General features: G+C 45.7%; 1 protein-coding gene across 1 annotated transcript in view; it reads right to left on the reverse strand.

The window, feature by feature from the left end:
• PLEK2 (pleckstrin 2) overlaps window positions 1–7,845 on the reverse strand; it is an 18,759-nt gene extending 10,914 nt beyond the window's left edge. The window contains exon 1 of the mRNA XM_023726116.1: window positions 7,834–7,845. Within this exon, the coding sequence (XP_023581884.1) occupies window positions 7,834–7,845 (12 nt within the window). The remainder of the gene's footprint in view (window positions 1–7,833) is intronic.
• Window positions 7,846–25,948: the final 18,103 nt, after the last annotated feature.

Consider the following 25,948-nt stretch of genomic DNA (forward strand, 5'->3'; position numbering starts at 1 on the left):
TTTTTTTTGGTTAGAATTTTGTTCTACATTTTTCTCCATCTCTGTCTGGGACCCTCTACTGTGATCCCTGTCAGAGCAGTTGGTGGTGGTAGACAGGCACTGTCTGCTTGTGCTGGACTCAGTCTGGTGGAGGCTGTGATAGTTGTGGTCCATTAGTCCTTTGGATTAATCTTTCCCTTGTGTCTTTGGTCTTCTTCATTCTCCCTTGCTCCTGATGGGGTGAGACCAGTGGAGTATCTTAGATGGCCGCTCACAGGCTTTTAAAACCCCAGATGCTACTCACCAAAGTAGAATGTAGAAAACTTTCTTTATAAACTATGTTATGCCAATTGAGCCAGATGTTCCCCGAGACCATGGTCCCCACAGCCCTCAGGCCAGTAATTTGGTCCCTCAGGGAGTTGGGATGTGTCTATGGAGCTTCCATGACCTTGCCTTGGACAAGTTGTGCTGACTTCCCCATTATTGTGTACTGTCTTACCCTTTACCAAAGTTACCACTTATCTATTGTCTATTTAGTGCTTTTCCTTCCCACCCTCCCCTCCCTCATAACCACCAAAGATTGTTTCTTTTTGTGTGTAAACCTTTTCATGAGTTTTGATAGTAGTGGTCTCATACAATATTTGTCCTTTTGTGATTAACTTATTTTACTCAGCATAATGTCCTCCAGATTCATCCATGTTGTGAGATACTTTGCAGATTCATCATTGTTCTTTATCGTTGCGTAGTATTCCACTTAAAACATGTTTTTAAATGACCACCATGTGGATGCATAATTTACTTAACAATCCCATTTGTTTGTAACTGAGGTTGTTTCCATTTTTCACTATTATAAACAACTCTTTAATGAATATCTTTGCATATAAATTTTGATCTGCTTCTCTGATTTTCTTCCCGATAGATTCCTAGAAAGCATATTACTAGTTCAAAGGATGAGGGTGATTTTTGAAGTTAAGCCACAGTCTACCAGTGCTAAGGACCTAACAGTCTTATATAGCCAAGCGCGACAGGTCTAAAAGCCAGAGCAGCTGTGGCTTTCAGGCGGGTCACAGAGCCAAGGGGCAGGAGAGTCAGGCGGAGGCAGAGAGCCTGTTTCTAGAACAGACCAATGGATGGTGAAATATCTGTTGACGGGCCAGAAAGGAATGAGTTTGGTACTCACTCACGAAAGCAACTTCATGGCATATTTCTCAGAGCAGAGCCCAACTTAGGACTAGCTTCTAACCAACAGAGCTGTAATCAGTTCAATCAGTTGCCGTCGAGTGGATTCTGACTCATGGCAACCCCATGCATGTCAGAGTAGAACTGTGCTCAGTAGGGTTTTCAATGGCTGGTTTTCCGCAAGTAGATCACCAGGCATTTCTTCCGAGGTGCCTCTGGGTGGACTCAAACCTCCAAACTTTTGGTCAGCAGCCAAGTGTGCTAACCGTTGCACCACTCAGGGACTCCAAGTGCTTCATCTGAATCAAAGACCCTTTTCCTAATTTCCTTATTTCTTTACCTAATATTTATTAATAGCAAAGGCCCCTTCCAGTTCACATGTCCATGATGCTGTGATTCTATTCCATGCTCAGCAAGTACTGAGAGCGGTTAGAGAACCACACTTTGTAGAAGGACTCATCTACACCACAGTTATTTGTGCACACAGATGGGCTTTGTGATCTCTGCCCTGTGAGCATTTACTGTGGCAACCAAATCAAATTTACAACAAAGTTACCCTGACAAAGAGTTTATGAATATGTCTGAGTGTTATTACGCTGCATGATGATCAAGCTGTTCACATGAAATGACATGCAGTCAAATTCAATTTTACATTTTTACTCCACTCACGTTGTCCGTTGCTTAGTCTACATGTAGCAACAGGGTTGACAATTTTCCCTGACACAGACAGAGATGTTTAAAGAAACAAAAAGGAATTAGATCTGAATCCTCAGCTATTGGGGTTCTTTACTGCTTCCCACATAGCCCTGACTCACGTCCCATTCTCCATGACCCCACTCTAAAAGGGTCTTGCTGTCAGCCTAGCTGGGCTGGCCTAGAGTGTTTGGGTGCTGAAGAATTCAAGGCAGAAAACTGCTGGCACACAAGGCTGTGGCTGGTGCAGGGACAGAAGATGGTGTGGCGGCTAGTGTGAAGTGGAGAGATGAGAGGGCAAAGGGATCTTAAACCTGAAAATATAGGGTAAGGAGGAAGAGGGCTGTTAACCAACAGATATTGAGCAGAGAAAACAAATATGTAAATATTATAAATCGGTTCACTCAATACCCGTTGCTGTTAATTCTGACTCATAGTGACCCTATATGACACAGTAGAACTGCCCCATAGGGTTTCCAAGGCTGTAACCTTTACAGAAGCAGACTGTCATACCTTTCTCCTAAACAGCAGCTGGTGGGTTAGGACCATTAACCTTTCAGTCAGCAGCTGAGTGCTGAACCACCATGCCACCAGGGCTACTTGGTTCACTCAATACCCATTCCAAATCCCTACCAGTCTACTTTCCTGGATGGAATGTTATGTTTCCCAGAATCCCTTGCACTTAGAGAGCCAGTTGGATGTCTGGAAGTGAGCTTTGGGGGCAACAGGCAAACGTGGGGAAATAGGAACTTTTGGCAAGGACAGTGGTGGAAGAACAGGTTCTTCTGGCACACATCTCTAGAGCTACCAGGGACAAGTGGTCAATGGTGTTGGCAGTGCTATTTCCACTAGAACAATCTGGTAGTGTCTCTGGGTGTTTTTGTCTGGCTGTATCATCCCAGGCTGTATAGCATCCCAGCCTGGTTTTCTGACCCTCCCAAGTTATTTAATGTTTAATATTCTCCATGAAATCCCTTCTGCATAAACTTGCTAGAGTAGAATGTGTTATGAGCAACTAAGGATCGTAACGGATATAAAAGGAGAAGAAAGGCTGACAAGAAAGGACTTGCTATGTACGTAGAAAACGCAAAGAAGCTGGTGACCCTCATAAAAACATTCATATCCTTTGACCCAATAATCCCACTTCCAGGCGTCTATGCTAAGTAAATCATCTAAAATATGAAAAGGTTTTTATGTATTGAGGTACTTCTAACAAATATAATATATATTTTAGAAATATTACAGAATATAAATATATATAGAATACATTATAGAAAATAGTCTAAATGTTTAACAATATGGCGCCTGGTGTGGCTGCAGTGGAGTGATTCCAGTACCAACAGATGGTGGGAGAGGCCACTGGTGGCGGCCTTGAGGTGAGGTTCAGGGTCTGGGACACCAAGAATCACAGTGATGTGGGCAAAGCACTTCTATTTACATTACTTTATATAATACCTAAAATCAGTAGTTATTTCTAGAAAAATTCTGGAAGGATACCTCAGAAATGATAATAGCAGTCATCTCTAGGGAGTAAGACTGGGTACGGGAAGTGGGGCAAGAATGGAAACTTTCTTTTCGTCTCACACCCTTGAGTACCTTTCCAGGCATTTTTGTTTTTTTAATAATATATAAGAAGCCCTCAGCTGCTAACCGAAAGGTTTGCAGCTCGAACCCACCAGCTGCTCCACGGGAAAAAGATGTGGCAGTCTGCTTCCATAAAGATTTACAGCCTTGGAAACCCCATGGGGCAGTTCTACTCTGCCCTAGAGGGTTGCTATGAGTCAGAATCAACTCAGCAGCAGTGGGTTAATAATATGCATGTGTTATTTTTATAATGGAAGAAAAAATTTCAAACAAAAATTCTGATAAGACAATTAGGGAAATCATTCATCTATTCATTCAACAACCAATGACTAAATACTACTGCAACAAGCACTGTACTGGCCAAAGGAAAACGAAGAAGAGCAAGACTCTGCCCCAAGCCAGTGGGGGAGACAGATAACTATCCCATCCAGTGCGATAAGTTCCAGGACAGATGGTTGGATAGGGCCTTCGAGCAAGATAGCTCCCAATGAGCCCTGCTTTCTGGTATTCACATACTTGCGTAGACCCCTTTCACACTGTAGAAAGGTTGGTCCATTTGAAGGGACAGGGGAGGTGATGGGGACCAAGTGGACAAGAACTGCAGAGTTCCTGTGGCCAGAGGGGAGTCTTTGAAGAATTTTAAGCAGGATGGGGACACGTTTAGGTTAAAAAATCACTCTGACTACAATGTGGCCAAACCACTGAATAGAAAAGGCTAGACTGGGGGTGGTGGGCAGTTTCAGTTGGAGGCCAGTAACCCACAAAAATGACAGAAAGAGTCATTATCCCTGCTCTGCAGATAGGCCAAATGATATTCAGAAAGTTGAAGTGACTGGTCCAAAGGCACAAGACAAAACGGATCAGAGGCCAAACAACAGTGGCATAAGCTGAAAAGCACTTTTCCTTTGCCTGCAGACTTCTTGTCTGCAGGCAGCTGGCTGGGGCCGGAGGGTTGGCTGGACAATCGAGTGGCTCAGAGTTCCTAGAGCCCCTTTAGGGGAGAAAACAGGTCCATCAACGGGTATGGCAATTCCACGCCTGGACTTAAGAGGCACTGAATGTTATAGTTGAAGGGGCCCTAAAAGAAGACTTACTCTACACTCTAACTCTAAAGATGTGGAAACTGAGGCACAGAAAGGTCTTGCCCACGGCCCTATCACCTCAAAGAAGCAGAGTCTTTTATTCTCAAATCCAAGTATTTTATTCTTCCCACCAGACTACATTCATTCTTTCTAAAAACAATAAAGTACACTGTGATCATTATTATAAAGTATGTGTCCAGTATAGATACTTTAAGAAAAACTAACAAGTAAAAGGAAAAAATGTCTTGAGTCCAACATTGGAAGACAAACTCTTACCATTTCCTCGTGCTTCCTTCTATTCTTTATTCTTCTATGCATATTTTTTCTTTATTCATTTTTTTTATCTTTTTACTCTTTAGGTAATAATACCACAAACATTTTTAACATTGGTATAATCATTTATTTAATCATTTGTTTATCTAGAGGGATAGTTTCTAGTTTTTCACCACATAAATAACACTTTGTTCATAAAGTTTTTATGGTATATCCTTGGAATAAAACAAAATTGTTGTCCAGTCAGCCCCGACTCATTGCGATCCTATGTGTATTCCATAGAGTCTTCAATGGCTGATTTTTTCCCAGAAGTAAATAGCCAGGCCTTTCTTCCAAGGCACCTCTGGTGAGCTCGAACTTCCAACTTACTAGTTCACAGCCGAGTGCGTTAAGCTTTGCACCACCCTGGGATTCCTTCCTTGGAATGAAGTCCTAGAAATAAAATTTCTAGGCCAAAAGTATATTAAATATTGCAATGTTGTTTTCTAAGAGTGTTGCTCCAATGTATGCGCCAGGCAACAATGCTAAGAGCGTCTCTGCCTCTTTTTAAAGAAAAAGCAATCCTGCCCACTGCTGACCCCATGCTTCCTTCACCCTCGCTCTCCTTAAAGCCAGGCTGAGTGAGCTCCCTGAGTCTCGGCCTGGAGTCTTGCTCCTTCTTGTCTGGGCAGGATTTAAGAGCCAAATCTGCCATGTCCCTGCCTGTCTCCCATCTTCCCTCTCACCTGTGATGATTATTCTGTACTCTGGTTTCTAGCTCCAGCCCGGCCCCACCTCTGGGCTGTAAAAACTCTCCTCAATCTATGGAATGCCATGGCCACAGCCCTGTAAACTTCTCCAGTGGACAGAGGGGCTGCTCTTGTCACCGAGAGGGTGGAGGGGGCATAGGAGAAAGAAAAAGCCAGACTGATCAGTAGGTGGGGCCCGCAGGCGGGCACTGGGCCACATCCCTCACTGTGCACACAGGGAATGGCTGCTGCTTGCCTCAGGGACAGGCCCCAAACTCCTCTTTGAGTTTGGCTGGAATGAGCTTTAGATATTTTGGCCAAGCCCCTTCTGTGGGCTTTCGGGGTCAGACCTGTTGACTCACCTTGTTTCTCTATACCTTGGAATCCCTAACCTGGCCACCCAGGGCCAGGCCCATCCAAAAGAGAATTCACATCCTTTTCCCAGCATATCCTGAAGAGAAATCTGGTTTCCCTTTAGCCCTCCCCCAACTGCGTGGAGGTCATGGTGAAGGATCATGTAAGGGGGAGGCCTTGCATTGGGTCCCCCCAAAAGACATGTTGAAGTCTTATTTCCTGGCACCCGTGGATGTGACCTTATTTGGAAGTAGGGTCTTTGCAGATGTAATCAAGTTAAGATGAGGTCACACTGCAGTAGGTTAGGCACTGATCTAATGACTGGTGTCCTTATAAGAGGAAAATTTGGACAAAGACACAGGGGGAATATGGCCACATGAAGACGGAGACTGAAGTTATGCTGCCACAAGCCAAAGAACACCAAGGGTTGCTGGCAACCACCGGAAGCTAGAAGAGGCAAGGATGGATTCTTCCCTAGAGCCTTTGGAGGGAGCATGACCCTACCGACACCTTGATTTTAGACTTCTAGCTCCGTAACTATGAGAGAATAAGTTTCTGTTGTTTTAAGCCACCCAGTTTGCGGCATTTTGTTTAGCAGCCCTAGGAGACTAATACGTCCACAAAGGCCCATCTGAGAGGTTTGTCTTCATGTTAATGCCACTTCTCCACAGGCCTGTTACCAGGGCCCAGCCATCCCAACTACCAGCAGTGCTGACTGAAACCCCTTGCCCACCTCTCGCTCTCCCTCTCACCCCACAAGCTGCAGTAAAACGGGAGACAATAAAGGTTCCCCATAGGCTGTCTGAGGTGCAGCTGCCTCCACACACCGTGAGGAACCAGGCCTGTCACCACAGCCATGTGCAGCAGGGGTGGAGTTTAGAACCTGCTGGTTGTATCCAGTCTGACCCTTGATCCAGGCAGGAGCTTCCTACCACTCCTACTTACAAAGTTTTGAGCAAACAACACAACTTCCCTCCTATACCAAATACCACACATAATGTAGGTACATTACGTGTGGAGTGTGAAAATCACTTGGGATTCAGGGCTGATGGGGCTGATCTGGCTGGCAGGAGAGGTGGTAGGACGGAGAACTCCTTCCTCCCTCATCACCCCTCCCAAGCTGTAAACTCGGGTCCCCATTTTATATCCCAGATTTATATACCTGTGTGCTATCATTAGCATAATGTTTAGCATTAACATCAATGTTAACATTAAAAAGAATTTAGAAATATCAAATGGTCTTCCTCTTGCAGCTGCTCTTTCCTTCTGTTTCTACCTTGATCCTATGTGTCCCATTTTTATCTGGACTCTTGCTCACTGTGGGAAAGGCCATGGGGGCCCGTGGGAAGAACTGACTGGGAGTCAGAACACAGGACTCCAGTCCAGGCTCTGTTACTAGCTCTGGGCAAGTGATTTCATCTTTCTGATCCTCAGTTTCCTCAGCTACAACAGAGTGATAGTAAGACACACCGTGGAGGCTGCACAGTGGATGGGAAAAGGTTTGGAGTCAAACTGAGTGAAGTTCAATCCTGGCTCCCCCACCCGCCAGCTCCACCACCATGAGCAAGTTACTTAACCTCTCTGAGCTTTGTTTTTCCCCTGAGTGAAAGAGGGTAAGTGGTAAAACGGACCCTGAAGGATGGGGCGGGGGTGAACCGAGATGATGCCCTTGACTCTCACACAGTTAAGCGCTGAATGAAGCCGCTTAGGCTTCCCTCCTCCCTCACAGGCTTACTGTGAGGAGAAAGGAGAAGAGGAATTACGGGGAAGTACGATGTAAACTACAGAGCTCACATGTTTCTTTAGTAACTTATATACTATACAATTCGTAATATTTTAATAAGTTGTTATTAATGAAGATATCCATTTCAGTACGCCCCCTCCCCGCTCTATTGCACTAACCAGGCAGAGTTCTCATTCCTGCCTGCTGCCATGGCCCCAGTTTTCTATCTAAAGCTTACCTGGGCCTCCATGCCAACTTTCAATGGCCTTGCACCCCACTCTCCCCACAGACACGCTGCTCCGCCCTGGCGACCCCCAGGCCGCCCAATCCTAACATCCGGGGCTAGGAACCGGAAGGGGCACGCCGGAGGCCGCGCGTCTGACCCCACTCAGGTGAGGCTGAGACTCTGGCCCGTGTCGGTCGACACTCACCCTCTTGACGAGGAAGCCCTCTTTGAGCACGCCGCCCTCGCTGTCCTCCATGCCGCCGCCGGCGGGGCTGCCGTGTCCCCAGGTGCGCGTTCCTAGGTGCCCGCGCCTCCCGCCTCCGCGCGCTCCGCGGCGCCCGCGCCCGCCCGCGCCGGCTGCGCCCAGGAAGCTGCTCAGACCCGGCCCTCTGGCCCATGTCCAGAGCCCGCGGCCGCAGGGCCTCCCCGGCAGGAAGTTAGACCAGGTTGGGATTTCGTGAAATGATCCTCCCCTCGAAGGTGCCCCAAAGCCCGTGGTTAGTTCTCCAAGTACAGATTCCGCTAACTCTTCAAGTCCGGCCTTGGTGTCGCCTCCTTGAGAACCTTCCCCGCCGCGGCTCTCTCCGGCTGGGTAGGGTAACCCATCAAGTGGCCAAGCCCAACGCCCCAGCCCTGCGCCCCACCCGGGTGCCCCCGCCGCAACCTGAGCCCCTTACCGCCCTGTCTCTGCCCAGCTGCTGTCTTACTCCACCCTCGCCCTCAGAACGCTAGATGCCATCGCCAGGTGTTGGCCTGGCACCTGTAGGCCTCCACTACTTATGGAATTAAACGGAACTGAAAGAATTTCGAGGACTTGGAGTCATCCCTGAAGTCAATGGGAAGGGGCGTGGGAGAGTGGATAGGGTGGAACTAGGCTGGGAACTGTATTCCAGGCTCTGGTGGGAGCCAAGAAAAGGTCCCATTTGGGAAGGTCACAGGTTTAAGGAGGCAGGCACTGTCTGCAGGGGCCCTCTGCTCCCAAAATACACACCCATACAAAAAAAAGCTAGATCCTAAACTTCCATCATTAGGGTCAAAATTTAGGGTGAGCCAAGAAACTCAGTAATCTAGATAAATAATATTTTCACACAATATTTTTAAAAATCAAAATTAATGCAAAAAAAAAAAAATCCATGATGAACAAAATATCCAAATTTTAAACAAAGACAGGATCAGCAACAATGTTCTGCCTGGCCATGTGGAGCCTGAGGCAAAAGGAAAATAAGAGATGCTGATCCTGCCCAGTGCTCCGGAGGACACAGTTACCCTTATTCATTATTTGCACTCCTATGTGAAGTGACCTGTTAGGACTCTCTAGCAGGAAGGGGAAAGGCCCCCACATGCCTGGAAGTGAAGAGAAGCCTAGAGTGGGAGAAGGTGCCCCAGGCTGGCGAGGCCAGCTGTGCCTGTCAGAACCAGCCTGTAGCTGACTCCAAGCCAGTGCCCCTCATGGGACTCCCGCCACACCGCTGCCCTGCCCAGGACACCTCACTGGCGCTGGGGCACTGCTGCCAGGGTAATGCCCACCTCAGCTTCTGCACCCACTGGGCTTCCACTCTGTTTGGGAGACTCAACACTACCTGTAGTGGGGGCTAGGTTGTAGTTAATGCACAGCACCCCCATGAGACAAGTTTTTTACCCTGCTTTTCTAGCTGAGGAAACTGACACTTGGGACAGTTAAATGACTTGCCAAGGTCACACAACTAATAAGTAATGAAGCCCGGATTTTAAATTCTGGGCAGCAAGAGTGCACTTGCTTCTCAGTTGACTGCTGGGAAGAGCAAAAAGGAATTGTCCCAGCTCTGAAAACTTGCTGGGCTCAAACCTAGGATGTGAAAAGTTGGCCTGAGGAATTTCTGCTCCTCTTTCGCTCCAACTATGGCCTGTTCGTCTCCTTCTACTCCTTCTTCCTCTTAGATGCCAAGAGAGCAGACAGCTGGCATGGAGGCTGTCTTGTCCCTACCCAGACACAACCTTCTGAGGTCTACAAGAGGTGACTTTTTCTTTGGCAGGAGGGGTTCTTGAATGAATTCATAAAAATGAGGAAGGAGAAAGATTGGTCCTCTCTCCTGGTGAAGCCCCTACCTGGAGGGGCACACCTAGAACCTGCCTCCCATCCTAGGAAAGGCCCTGGTCCAGGCCGCCCCCACCCCTAGTCTAACTCACTGGACTCGAGGCATGAGTCACACACCCCTTCTCCCTGTGCTGTGGTAGCTGAGCCACCAGTCCACTAGGGAACCACAATGACATAAGCCCGACTTAACAGCAGGGAGGAGGATAGAGACAGAAGGAAGCAGACAGCAGTGAACAGCTGAGATTGGGGAAGGAAGTAAGGTAGAGAAGGAAGCCCTGGACCCAGGAACTTGTCTTGCTCTTCCATTCAGAAACTTCTCCTCTCGCTCCCATCCCCCCCCCCCCCCCCGCTTTTGTCATGAAGGGCCAGATAATACTTAGAGTGTGTGAGCTGTAGAAAGCTATAAGGTCAGTGTTCGAGTGTCAGTGATTCATAGCCTGATGTGAAATTCCACCATTACAGAGTCATTCCTTTAGCTTCACATAAGAATTCTCAGGTTAAGATACATACAGGGGAAAAGGATAAATCATGAAGCCTTATTCACAGTGAATACCTTGACTCATTGAGGTTATCAGAATCAGAATCTAACCCCTAAAGATTATCCAATCCAGATACTTCATTTTACAAATGAGGACCCCGAAGTCCCAGAGAAGTAAAATGTCTTGTCCAAGGTCCCACAGACAATTAGTGGCAAAGCCAGGACCAGGACACAGGCTAGCAGAGCTGTGACTTTAAGGCTTGTGCCCAGCAAATACAGAGGCACTTCCCCTCAGCAGCCCCCTGCATCAGAACAGGACTGCAGTGAGGGAGTCAACTGTCTGCAGAGCTGGAGCAGACTTTAAAAAATATTTTGTACATTTTTTCTGACTGTAGAAATAATTTGTGCTCATAGAAATTTTGGAAAAACATCAAAAAGTCCAAAAAGGATAAAACCACTCAATCCCACCATCCAGACAGATGACCAGGATTTTTATATGCACATATATTTTTATTAAATTTAAAAATTTTTGAACACTGTCTTTTATAATAGCTAATAAGCATCTTACCAGATCATTAAAAATCCTTCAAAAACATCATTTTAATGTCTGCATAATATTTCATCATGCCTATATCATAAAGTACTTGACCACTTCCATTTACATTGAATTTCCTTTTTCACTATATAAATGATGCTATGATAAATGTCTCTGTACATAAATATTTTTCCACATCTCTATTTCAGATAAATGTATAGAATATAATTTTCTGTTAAAAGGTATAAATTTTTAATATTCTTGTTGCATATTGCCAAACTGCTCTACTTTTATCCCATGGCTTCAATAGTCCTGGAATACTGATGCTTTACTTGGAGAAGATGGGGCAGTCGTTGTTCGGTGGTAGAATTTTTGCCTTCCACAAGAGAGACCTGGGTTCAGTTCTCGCCCAATGCACCACTGGTGCAGCCACCACCCATCTGTCAGTGGGGGTGTGCGTGTTGCTGTGATGCTGAACAGGTTTCAGCAGAGCTTCCAGACTAAGACAGACTAGTAAAAAAGGCGTGGTGATCTGCTTCTGAAAATCAGTCAATGAGAACCCTATGGGTCACAACGGTCCAATAACAACAACATCCTTGGGATAGAATTATCCTTCCCTGTTCCACTGACTCAGGCATGGCTATGTGACTTGCTTTGAACAATGGAGTATCAATGGGATGTCCTAGCGGAAGCTTTAAACACCATCACTTTGTTCCACCATTGCTCTTTTCCCTGTGCCACCAACCCAGCATGGCGCAGGTAGGGGCTTCTCCTACAGCTTGGGTCCAATAACAAAGACGACTTGGTAAGAGAGCTGCAGCCAGCGTAAGTGAGAAGTAAGCCTTTGTTGTTGTAGACCACTGAGAATGGGGAGGAGGGAATTGTTTACCACATTGTAAATTAGTGAAAGCTAACTGATACACCCATCCCAACTGTCCCTGCACACCATGGTGCTCCAGGGAAATGCCAGAAGGACTGCATGGCTGGGAACATCCTCCGCGACATGGAGGGGTGGAGTGTCTCTTACTACACTAACCCTGAAACCCACCTCCCTGTTCCACTGAAGAACCTGGGGAACCTTGAAAGGGTGGTCATTTTCTCCAGGGTGCTCAGCAAGCTTCGGTGCGGATGACAGCCCCAACTCGCCACTTCCCCATCAATGCCATCAGCCCTGGCCACCCTCCAGAACCCAGCCCTGAAGGGGTGGGGGTGGGGGGGCAGGATGCACAGCAGTGACTCAGCTATGTGAGCAGGCAGGGCTGAACCTGTTTGATATAGATAAGGGCTCCTCCCCGCCCTCCTTCACCCTTCGTGCCCCTTTCTTCCTTCCCTCCCTTGCCTAAATGTTATTCCTGGAGGCTAGGCTTTCTTTTTTATTTATTTTGGGTAGATAAAAACAAAAGGGGGAGAACCTTAACAGGGAATGTCTGCGGAACCCCAGCACAGGAAGGGGGCGGCCGAAGTGTCAGGTGCTGACCAGTGTGTATCATCACACCTGGTCACGTCTGCGGTCCGAGCCTCAGAGGCTCCCACCTGGCTGAATCATCAGACTCACTTGGAGGGCTTTTATCTGCCCTGCCCAGGGCCACGGTGTACAGCAGTGCAGGTTGTAGACTGAACAAAGGAGCCCAGCTAAGAGGGCAAATGGGAGCTGAAGTGCAGTGTATGCTCCACCATCCAAGCCAGGCTCTCTGGCTAGGGGCTGCACTCTCCTCAAAAGGAGGGGAGATTTTCTTCACATAAAGTCTCATACACCAGCAGGGCTGCATCTGCCCAGAGTGGCTGTCTTTTTCCATTTCATAGAAAGGTAGCAGGGACCATGGTCCATTGCCAGAAGATTCTGATTCGTGGATTTGGGCTAGGGTTGGGGGATCCTCATTTTAAGAACTCTCTGTAGGTGGTTCTGAAGGTGACTCTGTTCTGGGAAGCCTGGCCTTGGAAAATGCCTGAATCTCTCAGCCCTCCTCAGAGAAGGACTCTCTCAACTCTAACACCATGCTTTGCCAGCCGAAGACTAGCCCCCTTGCTGAAGGGGAGATCCAACCTCCCCAGGGACTCTCTGCCTCTCCCAGGTGATGTTACAGGCTCTGGAGCTGCCTTCAGGCAGCCCACGCTCTGAGACTGCTATAAAGGCAACCCCGTCCCTCCCCCTCCCCCACAAAACCACAGTTCCCAGCTCTGCCCCAGGGAGGGGCTATTTGTTGCTGCATGGAGCAGTTTGCTAAAGAGATTAAAAGAGGGATGAAGCCAGCCTCAGCCATCTCCAGTGCAGAGCGAAGAAGTTTGAGAGGCATGGGATCAGGGGCAGGGTTTAAGAGCAGAAAGAGATGATGGTTGCATTGAACTCTGAGCAATCACATCCTTTTTGGAGTTCCCTGCCTAGAAGCTGTTCTAACCAAGAATTCCCAGCACTGGAGCCTGGCGCTTCTAAGGGCCCCAAGTTGCAGAACAGCTTGGGTGTAGCACAGGTGGTCAGAAGAAGGGCCTGCTAATCTGGGACATCCCACGCCCCCAGGGTCAGGACTAGAACGAGGTAAGGAGGTGCCCAGGGCTCGAAGTTTAAGGAGGCACACACTTTCAGGGTCATGCGAGTGCAGGATTGGCATCTGAGAGTGCGTGCCTTCTTAAATTTTGTGCCCTAGTCCTGCATTTTTGTACCATCTCCCACAAGCGGGGTGGATCTTCTTCTCTCTTGAAGATCAAGAATTAAGGTTTTTCCTATGGAATTTAGGATAATTTTCCAGTAAATGCAGAAATGGAAGGAAATAGCAGACAATGATTGAGAGTGCAGGTCCTGGAGTCAGACTGCCTGAGTTCAAATCCCAGCACCACAAGGCACGAGCTAGACCAGTACTTCCCAAGTTTGAATGTCCTGTGAACCACCTGTTAAAATGCAGCTCTGATTCAGGAGGTTTGTGCAGGGCCTGGGATCCTACATTTCTAACAAGCTCTTGAGTGATGCTGGTGCTGATGGTCTGGGACCACACCAAGAAGTTAGATGGGTTTGGGCAGCTCTTCTAAAGGGAATTTCAAGATGATGACAGCAATGCATTAAACCAAGTGCAGGGTCCTAAGTGTGGGGTTTGTGGGACTGAACAGGTCACACGCCCATAAAGTGGTCCTGCCTGAGCTTCATAGGGTTGCTGAGAGGATTAAACAAAGTCAACCACGTAAAAAGCACTTAGAAAGTACCTGGTGCATGGTAAACCAAACCAGTTGCCATCAAGTCGATTCCAACTCATGGCGACCCCATGTATATCAGGGTAGAATTGTGTTCCATTGGGTTTTCAATAGCTGACTTTTTGGAAGTAGATCACCAGGCCTTTCTTCTGAGGTGCCTCTGGGTGAACTTGAACCTCCAACCTTTTAGTTAAAAGCTGAATGCGTTAACTCTTTGCATCACCCAGAGACTCCTTGGTGGGTGGTAAATCCTTGATAATGTTAGTGATCATGATTGCCCAGCCCCAAACAGCCTCTCCCCAGACACGTGGGCTGTCAGACTACAAGCTCATGTAGACCAACCTTCATTTTACAGAAAAGGAACCTAGTTTGGTGCCTATTAGGGGCTCCAAGAATAAATGCTGGACAAATGGGGTGACTTGCTGAGATCACAGGCTCAGGCCCCCAGGAGCCCAAGCCTGCGCTCTTCCTTCTGGGCAAGAAGAAAAGGTGATGACAGTAAGGAGATAACACCTCAGCCCTCAGAAATGCTGAGGAGTACGCGAGACTTTCTGGATGGATGAAGGCTGGCCCTGAGAAACAACAGTCCGAACCATTTTGAATCTTTCTAACTTGGACTGCTCACCTGTCGTACTTCTAGAGATGCATATTCTGAGCACATGAGTGAGAGTGTGGAATTGTGCCAGAACTGCAGAGATGCTGTCATGGATTGATGTGTCTCCCAAAAATATGTGTGTCCATTTGGCTGGGCCATGATTCCCAGTATTGTGTGATCATCCACCATTTTGTCATCTGATGTGATTTTGCTAGGTGTCGTAAATCCTGTCACTATGATGTTAATGAGATGGACTAGTGGCAGTTATACTGATGAGATCTCCAAGATTAGAATGTGTCAATCCAATCTCTTTTGAGATATAAAAGAGAGAAGCGAGCAGAGAAACATGGGGGACCTCATACCACCAAGAAAAGTAGCGCCAGGAGCAGAGTGCATCCTTTGGACCTGGGGTTCCTGTGCAAAGAAGCTCCTAGTCTGGGAAGGTTGATGACAAGGACCTTCCTCCACAGCCAACAGAGAGAAAAAGCCTTCCCCTGGAGCTGATGCTCTGAATTTGCACTTCTAGCCTACTAGACTGTGAGAGAATAAACTTCTGTTTGTTAAAGCCATCCGCTTGTGGTATTTGTTACAGCACAACTAGATGACTAAGATAGATGCCCTCAAAGACTTGGCCTCTGAGATGGCCCCAGGCTGCTGTGCTTTGTGGTTTTTTGGTCTGCTTTTCATCATTTTTCTCTCTCCTCCCATATTGCCAGCGGTCACCTCTCATTGCTGTTGGGTGCCCCCCCTCCAGCGGCCCTAAATTAAGTTGTTTCTGTCTGATTAGACTCAGACACACAGCCCTGGCTTACTAGAATGGTGCTTAAACTCAGAATAAACCTTGTCTGATTACTCCGGAGACGTTCCAAGAGTCACGTGTACGGGCATGAGCGCTTTCATCACGTGACTTCTATTTCCGCTTCTCCAGGCTTTTCCTTTTCTGCCAGGTTTCCGCTTCTGTGCTTTGTTTCTCAGATGACCAAAGCTGCCAGATGTTGAATTCTGGATGAATGAGCTATCGCTGTAGCAATAAGAAAATTGATTTAATAGAAAAATTGCAGGATTTTAGAAATCATTACCAGTATTACTATGTTGGTTGTTGTTAATGGGATAAGAACAATGTCAGCGAATTTCGGAGGCCATTCAGAATTAGACAAGTTTCTGACTTCATATTGCAAGTCAGGGCAATCCATGCTGCAGGGGTGGTTGTGCCTTCTCTCTCCAGGGGCCTTCCTCAGACAGTGCATATTGAGGACATGGCTTTTTCCCTTGAACCCCAATTGCACTTTTCCAGGGATGACGGTCACTATGGTCAAGGATGTGAAGGTGGGGCGGTGAGCAGGCCAACCCTCAGATTAGTGTTCACCCCGAAGCACCGTCTCTGTCTCTGCTCTGGCCCCTCATGGTGTCTCGTGGCTGGCTTAGGAAGGGAGAAATGAGTGCCACTCGGTGTCCAGCTCAGTCAGGTACCCCCAAGGGCTGAACAGGGCAACTGTCCTCCTCCTAGAATGGCCCTCCCCACCTCCCTGTCCAGCAAGAGCCTGCTTGTCCCTCAGACCCACTTCAGTGGCCCTTCTTCTGAAGGCCCTCCAGCACCCCCAGACAGAGTTAGGGCTGAGCCCTGTGTCACCACAGCTCAATAATAGTAATAATAATTTGAAGACTGTGCTGAGTCTTCAATTTACCCCACAGCCCTATGAGGTAGGTACTGTTATTCTTTCCATTTGTACATGAAGAAAAACTTAACTTCCCATGGTTGCACAGGTCTGACTCCAAATTCTGGGCTCTTCACCTCTGAGGTGCGCTAACACAGCTTATCATACTCTGTGGAGATGATCTCCCAAGGAGCAAATCAGCACAGAGGCCAGAGCGCCAATGGCTTCTGAATGGAAAGGAGGACTGAGTGAATGAATGAATGAATGCCTAGGCAGGAGATGCAGGAGTTTGAGAGTTGCCTGAGCCTGTAGTGCTGGGCCTAAAATGCTCTGGGGATGCCCTGGGATGTTTCTTCTTGTGGCAGTAGACTTATTTCTAATTCTCACAGCAACCCTGTAAAGAAGATAATCTTACTCGCTTCTTGCACCTTCAGCTGAGGCAACTGAGGCTCAGAGAAGCTAAGTGACGTCCTCAGGTCATATAGCAAGCCATGGTTAGGCCTAACCCCTACAGTCTGGTTCCAAGACTGGGCTCCTCCCACTGACCCTGTGGTAGATGGACCCACTGTCTTTCTGCAAGCCTTCAAGGGTGGCTCTGCCCTTCCACAAAGCCCAGCTAAGGAGACCTCTGAGTTCAGCAGCTCAGGAGAAGTTATTAGTGTATCTAAGAAAGAAAAGGAAGTGGCCAGCCCCAGCTATCTCCCACGAAGAGCCCAGAGGCATCTTAGGGAGAAGGCTGTGAGGTTACTGGTAGGAGGAGTGATATCCAGGTACCAGGCCCTCCTCCTGCCTAGAATTCTTTGCTTCACTGTCTGAATTCCACCAATTAGAGGCTAGATTTTTCTGTTTTTAAAATGCAGTTCTCCAGCCCCTCTGAGGAAATGGGCGTCTTGATAGCAGGGGAAGGTCATCTGAAGGGTGGGTAGAGGGAAGAGTAAGTTCTAGGTGGAACACTGGAAGTCCAGATCTTGGAGAAGCACCAAAGGCAAACGTTTCAACCAGTTTAAAACCCCATTCTGCTTCTCCGGGATCTCTGAAGCCAACTTGGTTCCCTCCTGCCCCAGGGCCTTTTCATGCACAGTTCCCTCTACACCCAGCCCTCACTAACATCTGCCTAGTTCACTCCTCCTTCTCCTCTAGCTGCTAGTTTAAATGTCACTTTCTCAGGGAGGTCTTTTTGGCCTCCAGGCTTCATATTGTGTATATTGTATGTTTTCACAGTATCTGTTCATTTCCTTCATATACTTAGCTCAGCTTCTAATTATATACTTATTAGGATTACCATTTGATTAATGTCTTACTCTGTCATTGGACTGTAAGCTTTATGAGAACTGGGACCATGTCTGGTTTTGCTCTTGATTTTGATGCCTGACACATAGGTGCCACTCATAAATATTGGTTGAATAAGTTAAATGAATAAAGATGAAGTTGGTCCATCTAGCACAGGACTTTCTGTCCCTTTCCTCAAAGAAGTTGGGCCTGCCCCAGACTGATCACCAGAACTGTGATTTGTCCATCCCCAAGTCTACCCTTAACTTCCTTATCTCATACATAGAATAAAATATATATCAGAATGTTTTGGGTTGCAAATAACAGAAAAATCAACCAAACATGGCTTAAACTCTAGGAGATGTTTTTATTTACTTAACAAGAAGTCTGGGGGTAGGTGATTCCAGAGCTGATTCACTAGCTCAGTGCTGCCATCAAAGAACTGGGCTTTTCCCATTTTACTGCCTGGTCACCCTCAGTGTGTTGATGTCATTACTCACTGTTGCCACAGCAACAAACATCACATTTTCTCAAAACAGTGTCCCAAGCAGGAAAAAAAGCACCATAAAAGGACTGAGGGAGGATATTTGTTTGCAAGATTGAATTAAAGAAATTAAGTGGCCATCTGTATAAATGTCTAGAATAGTACTTATGACATGACATTATAATTATTTCTTTACCTATGAACACCTCTCCCCAGCATCCTCCCCACCTGGCTTCTTTATAACAAAGACTGCATTGAATTAAACAACTTCATGAGCCCCTAGCACAGTCCAGGCACCCATAGTGCTTGAAGAAGAGGGAGCACTTAAGAGAGCCGAGAATGAGAGGTGGAGAGGGGCTGCGGCAGGATAGGGGCTCTGTCCATTGCCACACTGGGGAATTCAAAGGGAAGTGGGCATCAGGGTGCACAGGAAAGAGGAAGTTGTGAGTCTGAGAAAAGATGAGGAGAGTTTTGGCAAATGATGGCGCAGTTGGGAGAGAGCTGCCGAGAAAAAGGGAAATGTGTGGACCCTGAGTCTTGTGCTAACGCAGGTTTCTTATGACCCTGTTTCTTCCAACTCAATGGGTGTTATGTCCTCCCAGTGAGGGTGAGTATGTGGATATCATCCTACCCAGAAGCCTCCAACTGCAAGTGAGACCCTGGGTGGTGTTATGGATTGGATTATGTCCCCCTAAAATACGTGTTGGAATCCTAACCTTTATACCTGTGGATGTAATCCCATTTGGGAATAGAGTTTTCTTTGTTATGTTAATGAGGCCATATCAGTATAGGAAGTGTCTTAAACCTAATGACTTTTGAGATATAAAAAGAGAAGTTTAGACACAGAAAGAAGCAAGCACAAATGGGGGAAAGATAGATGCCATTTGGAGATCTCCAAGGAACTGAAGAACACCTGGCCTAGAGAAGCTGAGACAAGGTTTTCCCCAAAAACAGAGAGAAAGAGTTCCCCTAGAGCTGGTGCCTTGTATTCGGACTTCTAGCCTCCTGAACTGTGTACTGAACAAATAATCCAAGAAGCTGGACTATGTGAAGAAGAATGCGGCATCAGGATTGGAGGAAGACTCATTAATAACCTGTGATATGCAGATGACACAACCTTGTTTGCTGAAAGTGAAGAGACCTTGAAGCACTTGCTGATGAAGATCAAAGACTACAGCCTTCAGTATGGATTACACCTCAACATAAAGAAAACAAAAATCCTCACAACTGGATCAATAAGCAATATCATGATAACTGGAGAAAATTCTGAAGTTGTCAAGGATTTCAATTTAGTTGGATCCATAATTAATGCCCATGGAAGCAGCAATCAAGAAATCAAACAACATATTGCATTAGGCAAACCTGTTGCAAAAGACCTCTTTAAAGTGTTAAAAAGCAAAGATGTCACTTTGAGGACTAAGGTGCCCCTGACCCAAGTAATGGTATTTTCAATCACCTCATATGCACACGAAAACTGGACAATGAATAAAGAAGACCAAAGAAGAATTGATGCCTTTGAATTATCATGTTGGTAAAGAATACTGAATATACCATGGACTGCCAGAAGAAGGAACAAATCTGTCTTGGAAGAAGTACAGCCAGAATGCTCCTTAGGGTGAGGGTGGAGAGACTTTGTCTCGTACTTTGGACGTGTTGCTTTTCTGGTAGATGAGGCCACTGTTTTGGGAACATCCCAAAAAGTCTCTTGCACGCATTTCTGAGACGTTCTAGGAGGTGTCTTACAAGAGTTCAGAAATGTCTTTTTGGCCTTCATCTATGCCCCCAGACTTTCACAGTCAGCATGGGGACACCTCTGACTGCTTCTAGTAGCATCATTAGAAAAACCTCACCCCACCCACACGTACAAAGGGGGCCTCAGAGCATCAAGCCATATTTTGCTCCCCAATATCCTAACAATAATCACAGCCAACACTTATATAGCACTTCTTATGTGCCTGGTGCTTTTCTAAGTATATACATTTAGTCCTTGGGTGCAAATGGTTAAGAGCTAGACTACTAACCAAAAAATTGATGGTTCAAACCCACCCAGGGGTGTCTTGGAAGTAAGGCCTGGCAATCTGATTCTGAAAGGTCACAACCTTGAAAACTCTATGAAGCAGTTCTCCTCTGCACACATGGGGTCGCCATGAGTTGGAATGATTCAATGACAACTAATAATAACATCAATAGTCCTCGCAACAATTTGATAGGGAGGACCTATTGTCATTACCCCTGTTTCATAAATGAGGAATTTGAGGCACAGAGAGGTTAAGTACAGGAAGTCCCCAACTTACGACGGGGTTCCATTCCGATGACTCCGTCGTAAATCGGTTGTGATGTAAGTTGAATACCTATTTTTTATTTTTCGGTTTTCATTGTTGTTGCCTTTCATTATCAGTATCTTTATAAATCTGATTTTTATTTGTCTTTGGGTGTTGGAAACATTACATATAAACTTGCAGATATATTTTAGTATACATACTGTTAGGGATTGAATTGTGTCCCCCCAAAATATATGTTATAAATCTTAACCTTTATGCCTCTGGTTATAATCCCATTTGGGAATGGGTTGTCTTTGTTATGTTAATGAGGCAGGATTAGTGTAGGTTGTATCTTTTTGTGTGTGTGTGCTTTAGGTGAAAGTTTACAGCTCAAGTTAATTTCTCATTCGAAAATTTATACACATATTGTTTTGTGACATTGGTTGCAGTCCCCACAATGTGACAGCATGCTTCCCCTTTCCACCCCAGGTCCCCTGTGTCCATTTGTCCAGTTCCTGTCCCTTCTTCCTTTCTTGCCTTCTCATCCTGCTTTTGGATAGAAGCTTCCCATTTGGTTTTGTATATTTGACTGAACTAAGAGGCACATTCTTCACGCGTGTTATTTTTTGTTTTATAGGCCCGTCTAATCTTTGTTTGAAAAGTGGGCTCTAGGGATGGTTTCACTTCTGGGTTAGCAGAGCATCTAGGGGGCCATAGTTTCAGGGGTTCCTCCAGTCTCTGTCAGACCAGCAAGTCTGGTCTTTTTAGGTGAATTTGAATTCTGTTCTACATTTTTCTCCTGCTCTGTTCAGGACTCTCTGTTGTGATTCCTGTCAGGGCAGTCTTTGGTCGTAGCCGGGCATGTAGGTTGTATCTTGAGTCAATCTCTTTTGAGATATAAAAGAAATTAAACACAAGCTAGCAAGCAGAGATGGGAGAAGAGAGATGCCAAGCCACATGAAGATGGCCCAGGAGTGGAAGCTAAAAGAGACAAGTCCCTTCCTCCAGAGCTGACAGACAGAGAAAGCCTTCCCAGAGAGTCAGCACCTTGAATTCAGACTTCCACCTTCCTGAACTGTAAGAAAATAAATTTCTCTTTGTAAAAACCACCCACTTGTGGTATTTCTATTATAGCAGTACTAGATAACTAAGACACATACATGTATACTTAAAAAAACACACAAATTGTAAAAATTACTCCAATGATGAAGAAGAGTTGGGTGATGTTGGCATTTTGTCAGTTGTGGTAATAACTCCACTTGTGTAAGGCTCTGGATCATCTGGACTGTCCCTGGGAATGGGGATGGTGTTTCTAGTCAGAAAATTAGTGAGAATTGTCTGTATGGTCCTTTTCTTTTTTTCTTTGTATATTTCACGGTAATATCTCACATCTGCCTATCAGTTTTAGCAAAGCGATCAGCGTTTGAGTTCATGTTTTCAAGCAACTGAAGCTGACCCTGATTCAGTTTAGAAAAAACTCCAGTTAATCCTCAGTGTAAAAATTTTTGACAACTTCTATCCTTCCTCTCCCTTATTATTTCTTTCCTCTTTAAAATCCATTAAGTCATGATCTGTCAATTCCCCTTCTTTGTAATCCGTGAGGTGTTCCACACCGACGATATCAAGTTCTAAATTCATCATTCTTGCCATATGGACGATTTTTCCACAGATTTCATCCATCATATTATCCTGATCAAATGCTTGGAGTTTGTTCACATAACTCAGCAATTTTTTCCATATCCCCTGCCTGCATTTCCCTGTGACTTCCAGGAAGATGCAATGTTCCAGATACACTAATGGTCGTAAGTGCGGTTCACCGTAGTAACTCGAATACGTCGTAAGTTGGGGACTACCTGTACTTTGACCAAGGTCACACAGCTGGTACGTGGAAGAGCCAAGATTCAAACCCAGGCAGTCTAGGTCTACAGCCATGCTTCTAATCAGGGAGCTAGCTGGCAAAACTGCATTTTCAACTTTTCCACACAACTTGTCTCACTAGGAGTTCGTCAAGGGTAGATCCTTGCCCTACGACAGTGTTACCCCCTCTTTCCGACCTTAGAAGCTCTGTTTTTTAAGCCGATTTGAGGGCCTAGTTTTCTTCCTTTAGTATTGGTTGTCTTCCAGGGTGCTTCTGTAGACAAGCTCCCTACAGCCCCTCCCCACCATCTACTACTGCCCAGCCATGTCTGGATTCCAAAGGGCTGCCCTGGGATCTCAGGCCTCAGAGCCGACTGGAGAGAGGGAGAGATAGAGATGGGGCTTGGTTTGGAGAATCAAGGTAGACTTTTGACATCCTCTCTTATCATGCCCTGAAAGCAGCCATTTCATCTGATCAACCTAATGTTGATCCCTATGGCAAGTGGAATTACCTCACTGGGGTCAAAGGGATCATAGGATCATAGAGTTGAAGGAATGTTAAGACTCAAGGCCTACCCTCTCATTTAATATAAAATAAAAGCCCACAGAGACGAAATAACCTGCTCAAGTTCACAAAGCTGAAATAGGCTGAAGCCATGACTAGAAATTAGATCATCTGTTAATAATAATAATATTTAACATTTATTAAGTACTTACTACCAGGTATCAGCACTAAGCTGTTTACATGCATTATTTCATTTAATTCTTTCAACAGCCATATAACTTAGCTCTAAGGTCCATGGGTGGGACAAATGGTTTGCTCTTGGCTGGTAACCAAGAGGTTGTCCGTTCAAACCCACCGGGCTCCACCATGGAAGAAAAGGCCTGGTGATAACCTGCTGTAAAGATTACAGCCAAGAAAACTCAATGGAGTAGTTCTACTCTGTAACACATGGGGTCACCATGAGTCAGAACTGACTCGATGGCACAGGACAACAACATAACTTTGCTCTATTACTACTTGCATTTTACAAATGAGGAAACTGAAGTCCCAAGATATTAAGTAACTTGTTCAAGATCACATGGCTTGTAAACTGTGAAGCTGAGATTTAATCCAGGTTTGTCTTTGACTTTAAAGTTCCTGCTCTTAACTATTATGGTATAAAAAAGAATCACAAACATCATTATAACACTCTTGCAAGAGGAGAACAGCCTGGTTATGTCTTGCTTTGGGCTGAGGCTCGGATATAGTAGCACATGGAGAGACCACAATCATACGTTCTAGGCCCTTCCTACCCTGGATAAAACCACACACCTTGGAGAGCATGCACCCAGGGCCCCTCGGACAGAACCTAAACTCTGTGTACAATCTGGGTTCATCCATATACAGTCAGGGCTGGGGAAAGGAAGATTATCTAAAGAACAACATCAGCCTGTAATCAATACTCATTGCAGCACTTTTCAAAATAGCCAAAATGTGGAAACAACCTAAACTTCCGTCAACAGATGAATGGATAAACAAAATGTGGTATATACATACAATGGAATATTACTCAGCCATAAAGAGAAATGAAGTCCTGATACATACTACCACGTGAACGAACCTTGAAAACACCATGCTGAGCGAAATAAGTCCATTAGAAAAGGACAAATACTGGATGATATCCAGGGGCCGATTATCCAATAGGCAAGGTAAGCACTGTGCTTACCTTGCTTACCAGATCATCTGTAGTGGACAATTTCACATTTTTTCACCACATCAAAGATTCTGCTTCTAGGACTTCTGGGCAACAAGGTGCTCTAGGCCGAAGCACCACGCCAACCCTCCATAGCAAAGATCTGAAAAAGTAAGCCAAACAGAGAAAACAGCAATCCTGAAACCCTAAAACATCAAATGAAGAGATAAAGAACTCAGCCAAGCACCAAATGCAGTGAGAAAACTGACAGAGAACAGAGAGTGAGGAGAGATTCATGCAGAGGTCCCCTATCAGCTAATGCAGCACAGATCCGCCATCTTGGACTCCGATCAGAGACCAGCAAACAGGGAATACAAGAAAGCACCTTCATGGAGCTTCCAGCAGGAGACAGAACAACCAATAACCAGCAATACGTGCTTTCCTACCCCCCGCCCTTCTTCACCCCCACTCGGCCTCCTCTGTTTCCCGCAGCCACAGTCTCTTGGCCGGGAAGCACCAGTTGCTTGGATTCCACCCAACTGCACTGGCCGACTTCCTGAGTGCCATTTGCTGGCTGCTGGTGTTGCTTTTTTCTGCTTCTTTTGATTTCTTCCTTACCCCTCACCACCTACCCCTCCTTTCTCTCAAATACCTAGCTCCATGTGCCATCTTTGCTTCTTTCTGAAAGGTGTGAAACCCAGCTCAAATGTGAAACTGCTTCCCTGTCCATGATGCCACACTGGTGGGATCCTGGGGCTTATTTTGTTTGTTTTGAATTGTTTGTTTTCTTTTTTTTTTCTCTAATTGGAAGCCTGTTCTAGCCTGGCAATACTGCGTGGCTTGGGACCTACCCCCTTAGTTTGCTCAGACGCGCAGAGTGATCCCTGAGAGCATTTCTTCTTCTGTGGGTTTTTTTTTCTGTTTTTTTTTTCGGGGGTTTTATTGTTCTTTTTTTTCGTTTTAATTTGTTTTGTTTTCTTTTCCCTTTCTCCATTACTCAGTTTCTTGTCTCTCTATACCTTCCTTTTCTTCCTGTCCCCTGAATACCTGGCACTGAGTGACACCTCTATGGCTTCTAGCCAGGCTGTACTTCAACGCCTAGGAGGAACTTCCCCAGACCTCGTAGCAACACCAGTGAGATCCCTAGGAGCTTTTCTTTTTTCGTTCTAGTTTTTATTTATTCATTTTTTTCTTGTCTTTTCTTCTTCTTCTCCTTTTTGTTTTTCTCCATTTCATAGTCTCTCATCTCTCCACTCCAACGGCAAACTCCCCTAGCACTCTTTTTTGTTTGTATGTTTTTGGCTCCTGTGCCTCTCTCCTCTCTCCCATACCCATCTTAGCTCCACACACCACAATCTCCCCCCTCCATCCTGCCTACCTGCACCATGCACCTAACATCACACCACCAAGCAGCACAGGCATGGCCTACTGGAACCAGCCCTGCACTGATTACCAGCCCGCCCTGGTGGCTGTAGTAAGTGCCATAAACAACCCATCCCAGCAACTCCTCTTAAGCTAGACCTGCCTTGCTGTACCATATCTGAGTGACTGACCCTGCTAGTTGGAGAAGGTGAAAAGTATGGTGCCCACAGATGAGCAAACAACAAAGAACACACAGCCCACCTGCTCAGACGTAGCCAAATAAAACCAAAAAAAGGACAAAAAAAAAAAAATCTACAATCAATAAACTAGAAAAATAACTACTGAATGCCCCAAAGACAGCAGACAATATCAAAACATTTACAAAAACAGGACAGGTTAGTTCTAGTAGGCATCCAAAATAAAACAGCAGCTGACTTTCCAGTAGAAGAAAAGGCACTAGAACTACCTAATAGGGAATTCAAATCTCTAATACTCAGAATTACCCAAGAGTTGAAGCAAAAAGCAAACAAAAATGAGGAAAAAAAAAGATAAATTCATGGAAAGGGCAGACAAATTCATGGAAAATACAGACAAAAAAATGGAAGAATTCAGGAAAATAATGCAGGAACAAAATGCCAAAATAAATTCACAACTAGAAATCATACAAAACAACAATTAGAAATCCAAAAGATAAACAACAA

Source organism: Trichechus manatus, unplaced genomic scaffold (assembly GCF_000243295.1).
Source record: "Trichechus manatus latirostris isolate Lorelei unplaced genomic scaffold, TriManLat1.0 scaffold00010, whole genome shotgun sequence".
NCBI lineage: Eukaryota > Metazoa > Chordata > Mammalia > Sirenia > Trichechidae > Trichechus > Trichechus manatus.